General features: G+C 44.3%; 1 protein-coding gene across 2 annotated transcripts in view; it reads left to right on the top strand.

Moving 5' to 3' along the window:
• The window catches only part of MPHOSPH9 (M-phase phosphoprotein 9), an 87,112-nt gene that overhangs the window by 25,736 nt on the left and 54,378 nt on the right, over positions 1 to 6,998 (top strand). For both annotated transcript variants that reach the window (XM_011964532.1, XM_011964533.1), the window contains exon 7: positions 3,634 to 3,724. In XM_011964532.1, the coding sequence (XP_011819922.1) occupies positions 3,634 to 3,724 (91 nt within the window). The remainder of the gene's footprint in view (positions 1 to 3,633; positions 3,725 to 6,998) is intronic.

Here is a 6,998-nt window from a genome sequence, read left to right as displayed (position 1 = left end):
GTGATCTCGGCTCACTGCAAGCTCCGCCTCCCGGGTTCACGCCATTCTCCTGCCTCAGCCTCCCGAGTAGCTGGGACGACAGGCGCCTGCCACCGCACCCTGCTAATTTTTTGTATATTTAGTAGAGACAGGGTTTCACCGTGGTCTCGATCTCCTGACCTTGTGATTCTCCCGCCTCGGCCTCCCATAGTGCTGGGATTACAGGCGTGAGCCGCGGCGCCCGGCCCCTGACTGATTTTTTTGTATTTTTAGTAAAGACGGGGTTTCACCATGTTGGCCAGGCTGGTCTAGAACTCCTGATCTCAGGTGATCCACCCGCCTCAGCCTCCCAAATGCTGGGATTACAGGCGTGAGCTACCAATTAGTTCTATTTTAGAAAAGCCATTTAGCACTGTGTTCTGTTTTAGAAAATAATTTAGTACTGAATTGGTAGGTCTATTTTAGAAAAGCCCTTTAGTTTAGAACTGTGTTGGTAGTTCTATTCTGTTGACTCTCTGTGCCATCAAGGATGGTGTATCCTTGTTCGGTATGATAGCAGAAAAATATTTGGAGATGGGTAAATTTTGCTTTTTCTCATTGGGATAGATTGGTATAAAGGGAGAATGTTTTCATATACAGTAGTTTCTTTTCTTCTGTTTTTGCTAAGATTACAGGTCTTCTTGTGCAGACTTCCGCTTCTGATAAACTTTGGCCTTGTGGTTATGTACTCGGTGGGTTCACCGATGTTCTCGCTGTCCTTTGTGATTGTAGCTCAGTATATGCCATGTAGCCCCATGGTTCTGCCTTTGCTGCACATTAGACTCACCTGAGGAGATTTAAAACTACTTCTCCTGGCTTCCAAGTCTAGGTGCTAACCTGTGTTTTGGGACTTTAATCAGGTGATGCTAATGTGCGGTAGAGTCTAGGAGCCGCTGGTTAATTAGGCCACTGCCTAATTTTCCTTCTCTATTCAGTGGAGAATCAGACCAGCTGCCCATGGTCTGGCCCTGCCTTTGAAATACTCTTCTGCTCACATCTTCTACCTCTTATGATCATAGGGCAGAAAGTGGAGGCAGTGAGGAGGCAGTGATTCCCTCTGAGTCTTTCTTTGATCAGCTCCTGGACAAGTTTTAGTTTTCCTTTTTTTGGGTAATTGAAATATTCAGTATTAAATTACTAGGGGAAATCAAGTTTCTTTGATATTTCCGAACCCTAAATGATTTTGAACTCATGGTGGTTGTTGAATCAGAGACGCCCCCGCCCCCCGAAATGCACTTCTTACGTGATTCTGGATTCACAAAAGTTAGAACTGGCCAGGTGCGGTGGCTCATGCCTGTAATCCCAGCACTTTGGGAGGCCGAGGCGGGTGGATCATGAGATCAGGAGATCGAGACCATCCTGGCTAACATGGTGAAACCCTGTCTCTACTAAAAATACAAAAAATTAGCCGGGCGTGTGGTGGGCGCCTGTAATCCCAGCTGCTGGGGAGGCTGAGGCAGGAGAATGGTATGAACCCGGGAGGCGGAGCTTGCAGTGAGCCGAGATCGCGCTACTGCACTCCAGCCTGGGCAACAGAGCGAGACTCGGTCTCAAAAAAAAAAAAAAAAAAAGTTAGAACTTTCCTCTTTATTTAGTTATTTTTCTTCTCTCATTGGTTTCAGTTTCAGTCTAAAGCAGAGAATGCTTGTTATCCGGATTCTCTTATCCAATTTTCTTTTTATACAATGGTAGTTTATTTTGGGTAAATAGCACCTTTGAAGTAATTTTGAAATTGCATATTGTTTAGCAGAAGGGTTTTCCAGGGCTTGAGTTGCTGTTTGTTTCCTTGGTCCTTTGTCTTGGACAGACTCAACTTTCCCATTTCACAGGCCAAGGGGCTTCGGTGGTGGTTTTTCAGATGGGCTAATATGGTTACTAAAACTCATTAAGGTCCTTGTGCTAAGCTTAGGCCAGCTTCTTGGGCTAAGAGGGTTTATTTTTAGAAGGGCTTTTCATTGCACCCTACTTTTACTTTTAATTAAAAGCTGGGCCTGTTTTCTTCAGTGGATGCCTTGTTTCCCCGGAAGAGTGCAGCAGGCGGCTCTGTAAGGTAAGCCCCTGCCAGCCCACTGTGTGTGTGCAGCAGCCGAGTGCACTGAATTTGCATCTCAGAATCCAGACGAGGACAAAATATTTTGCTTGGGATTGTTTGACTTGGACTTTTACTTTTCCAGTCACCTTCTTGATGTTTTTTTTCTTTCTTTTTTTTTTTTTTTTTGATAGAGTCTCGCTCTGTCACCCAGGCTGGAGTGCAGTGGGGTGATCTCGACTCACTGCAAGTTCCACCTCCCGTGTTCACGCCATTCTCCTGCCTCAGCCTCCCAAGTAGCTGGGACTACAGGCACCCACCATCACAACTGGCTAATTTTTTGTATTTTTAGTGGGGACGGGGTTTTACCCTGTTAGCCAGGATGGTCTCGATCTGCTGACCTTGTGATCTGCCCACCTCAGCCTCCCAAAGTGTTGGGATTACAGGCGTGAGCCACCGCACCCGGCCTTCTCTTGGTCTCAAGTAGTGAGACAAATTGAAACAGGTGGAATTTCTTCCTTGATGAGAAAGAAAATAAGTGGTGCCTTATAAGGCTGATGTGTTAATCCCCCTTCTTTGTAGGTAGTGTTATCTCAGTGTGATTTTACTTTGGCAGTGGGTTCATGGATGGTTACATACTCTTTACAGGAATTAAAAGTTTGATGAGGGACCTGATAAGATAAATTCCGATAGGAATATTCTCATCACATGTCTCTGGAAACATTTCTTGTTACAGTATCAGAGATGTTGTGAGGATTGATTTGCTCAGAATTTTTACTAGGATTGATAAGTAAGCAGGGACTAGTAACCAATTGTTTGTATATAGGAAGTAGTCTACTACTTAAGGCTCATATTATTGATTTATGATTTTTAGAGTTAATCTGATTTATTGTAATTATAATGATAAAAATGAATTGTTAGAGCTTTTAAATTTTTATACTAAATGACTTTAATTCTAGGCACCTCAAATTTGTTTTGGAAGTAAATGGCAAATTATAAATACATTTTAGGTCTGAACTCATGAAATAATACCTGCCCCCATTTTTCTCCTAGCTCCACAGAGAACTGAAATAAACTTTTGTAAATTACACAGGCAAAAAAAAAATATTTGACAGTGAATTCCTATTAGTTAGCATTCTTGTAACCATGGAGAAACCAGGCTTTTTTCTTTTTTTGTGACAGAGTCTTGCTCTGTTGCCCAGGCTAGAGTGCAGTGGCACGATCTCAGCTCACTGCGACCTCTGCCTCCCGGGTTCAAGTGATTCTCGTGCCTCAGCCTCTGGAGTAGCTGGGCTTATAGGCACCCACTACTGTGCCCAGCTAATTTTTGTATTTTTAGTACAGACGGGGGTTTCATCATCTTGATCAGACTGGTTTCGAATTTTTGACCTCGTGATCCACCCGCCTCGGCCTCCCAAAGTGCTGGGATTACAGGCGTGAACTACCGCACCTGGCCCAGGCTTTCTTCTTTGTGAACCCTTTGAAGGTTTCTCTACACTTGGTTTGATGCCTGGCTCTCATTCCTTGGGTCAGCAGATGGTGCCTAATGACTTTTAGCTGTCAACCAATAGTTTTCTTTCTTGTAGTCTGATTTTGCTGCTGCTACACATCCTCGTGCTTTTTACCTCAGTAAACCAGATGAAACTCCAAATGCTTGGATGTCTGATTCAGGAACAGGTATGATACTTAAATTTTTATTTTTTTAACCTAAGCTACACTCAGAGGAAGGTACTTAGTTTTTTAGAGCATTATTTTTAGAAAACAACTTGCGTACATTTCTCCTTATAGGATGATACTGTATAGTAATATGGTTTTGTAAATATGTTATGTGTTGTGGTGTTCTCTGGTAGCAGCCTTACCTTTGTTTGTTTTGTTTTTTGAGACGGGGTCTCACTCTGTTGCCCAGGCTGGGGTGCAGTGGTGTGATCACAGCTCACTGCAGCCTCAACCTCCTGGGCTCAAGTGATCCTCCCACCTCAGCTTCCCAAGAATAGCTGGGACAACAGGCGGCACCACCATGCCCAGCTACTTTTTGTATTTTTTTGTAGAGACAGGGTTTCGCCGTGTTGCCTCAGCTGGTTGTGAACTCCTGGGTGCAAGCAATCCACCTGCCTCAGTTTCTCAAAGTGCTGGGATTACAGACTTCAGCCACCACGCCCAACCACCTTTCTTGTCTTAATTTATGTTACAAGATCTGTAAAGAGAATGAAGTACTTTTGCAGTTGTTTTGAACAGCTATAAAAATTATCAACCTTTTTTGGGTAGTTCAAAATGAATTAAATTCAAACCCTCTGAGCCATCCTTTACACTCCATGGTGAGCTTATTCCAATCTAATTGCTTTATATACAGACTTTTTTCCCCGCCCCCCCATATCCCACATCCAATTCATCAGGATGAATTAGCTTTGCCTTACAAAACTTTCTAGAATCCCACCACTTCTCACCACCTCCACGGCTTCCAGCCTAAGAGTGGCCTCTCATCTATCACCTGGGTTGCTGCTGTCTTCTTAACTAGCCTCCCCACTTCCACTCTTGCACGCTTCAGTCTGTTCTCAACATAGTAGAAAAAGTGATCCTCTGAAAAGTTAAGTCACATTGTGTGACTCCTCCGCTCCAAACCCTGTTGTTCAGAGTCCTTACAGGGGCCCACAGGGCCTAACAACCTAGCCCTGTTACCTCTTTGACCTCACTTTATACTGAGTTGTTCCTTGAATTACAGTGGGGTTATGTCCTGATAAACTCACCATAAATTGAAAATATCATAAGTTGAAAATGGGCTGGGCACAGTGGCTCATGCCTGTAATCCCAGCACTTTGAGAGGCCAAGGTGTGAGGATTGCTTGAGGCCATGAGGTTGAGACCAGCTTGAGCAACAAGTTGAGACCTCATCTCTACAAAAGAGTTAAAACATTAGCCAGGGGTGGTGATGCACCTGTAGTGCTAGCTACTTGGAAAGCTGAGATGGGAAGATTGCTTGAGTCTGGGAGGTCAAGGCTGCAGTGAGCCATGATCACACCACTGCACTCCAGCCTGGGCAACACCAAGACCTTGTCTCAAGGAAAAAAAAAAAGTGAAAATGCATTTAGTACACCTAGCTTATTAAAGATCATAACTTAGCCTAGTGTACATTAAATGTGCTCAGAACGCTTACATTAGCCTACAGTTGGGCAAAGTTATCTAACACAAAGTATTTTATAATAAAGTATTGACTATTTCATATACTTTATTGAATACTGAGATTGAAAAGAGAATGGTCATACGGGTACTCAAAGTATGGTTTCTACTGACTGCATATTGCTTTTGCACCATGATAAAGTAAAAAAAAAAAAAAAAATGAGTTGAACCATTGCAGGTTAGCGATTGTACTCTGTCCCTTTCTTTCTTTTTTTTTTTTTTGAGACAGAGTTTTGCTCTTGTTGCCTGGGCTGGAGTGCGATGGTGTGATCCCGGCTCACTGCAACCTCTGCCTCCCGGGTTCAAACAATTCTCCTGCCTCAGCCTTTAGCCTCCCAAGTAGCTGGGATTACAGGCACGTACCACCACACCCAGTTCATTTTGTATTTTTAGTAGAGACGGAGTTTGTCCATGTGGTCAGGCTAGTCTTGAACTCCTGACCTCAGGCAATCTGCCCGTGTCAGCCTCCCAGAGTGCTGGGATTACAGGCATGAGCCACTGCGCCCGGCTGTGCTCTGTCTGTTTCTTTGATGAGAAGGGAGACTGTCTGCTCAAATGTCCCAGATATGTTTTAGGACTTTTGCATTGGCTGTTTTCCATACTTGAAATGTTCTTCTCCCTGTGTGAGGGAGCTCCCTCATACATGGCTAAAATGGCTGATGCCCTCTTAATTATCCTCTCAGTAGCCAACCCTATTCACCTGATTCAAAACTAGTGCCTGCGTACCCCACCCCCCACTACATATCCCCTTTATCCTGTTTTAAAATCTCATCAGAGTGCTTACCATCTATATACTGCATGATTTACTTACTTTTCTTGTCTCACTCCTCCTGCCATCCCAGCCTGGCACTATAGGTGGTCAATAAACATTTGAATTACTGAATTATTTACATTGATTCTATATGTCTATACTACTCACAAAGAAATTGTCAGCTGGGTGTGGTGGCTGACACCTGTGATCCCAGCACTTTGGGAAGCCAAGGTGGGCAGATCACTTGACCCCAAGAGGTTGAGACCAGCCTGGGCAACATAGCAAAACTTCGTCTGTACACAAAATACAAAAATTAGCTGGGTGTGGTGGTGTGAGCTTATAGTCCCAGCTACTTGGGAGGCTGAAGGGGAATGATTGAGCTGTGATTGTACCACTGTACTCCAGCCTGGGAGACAGATCGAGGCCCTGTCTCAAAAAAAAAAAAAAAAAAAAGAAAGAAATTGTCTATTTTAAAATATATTTTAAGGTTGGACCTGGTAGCTCACAACTGTAATCCTAGCACTTTGGGAGGCCGAGGAGGGTGGATTGCTTGAGCTCTGGAGTTCGAGACCAGCCTGGGTAACATGGCAAAACCCTGTCTCTACTAAAAGTACAAAAAAATTTAGCAGGGCTTGGTGGTGTGTGCCTGTAGTCCCAGCTTCTTGTGGGGCTAAGGCAGGAGGATGTCTTGAACCTGGAAGGTTGAGACTCCAGTGAGCTGGACTGGGAGCAGTGGCCCATGGTTATAATCCCAGCACTTTGGGAGGTCGAGGCGGGAGAATCAGTTGAGATCAGGAGTTCGAGACCAGCCTGGCCAATATGGTGAAGCCCCATCTCTACTAAAAATACAAAAATTAGTCTGGGCATGGTGGCTCACACCTGTTATCCCAGCACTTTGGGAGGCCTAGATGGGCAGATCAGTTGAGTCAGGAGTTTGAGACCAGTCTGGCCAAAATGGCAAAACCTTGTCTCTGCTAAAAATACAAAAATTAGCTGGGTGTGGTGGTGCATGCCTGTAACCTCAGCT

The sequence above is a fragment of the Mandrillus leucophaeus genome, unplaced genomic scaffold (genome assembly GCF_000951045.1).
Source record: "Mandrillus leucophaeus isolate KB7577 unplaced genomic scaffold, Mleu.le_1.0 Scaffold7, whole genome shotgun sequence".
In the NCBI taxonomy this organism is placed as follows: domain Eukaryota; kingdom Metazoa; phylum Chordata; class Mammalia; order Primates; family Cercopithecidae; genus Mandrillus; species Mandrillus leucophaeus.
Note: the sequence above shows the minus strand (reverse complement) of the source record. Positions and strands in the feature narration are given on the sequence as shown.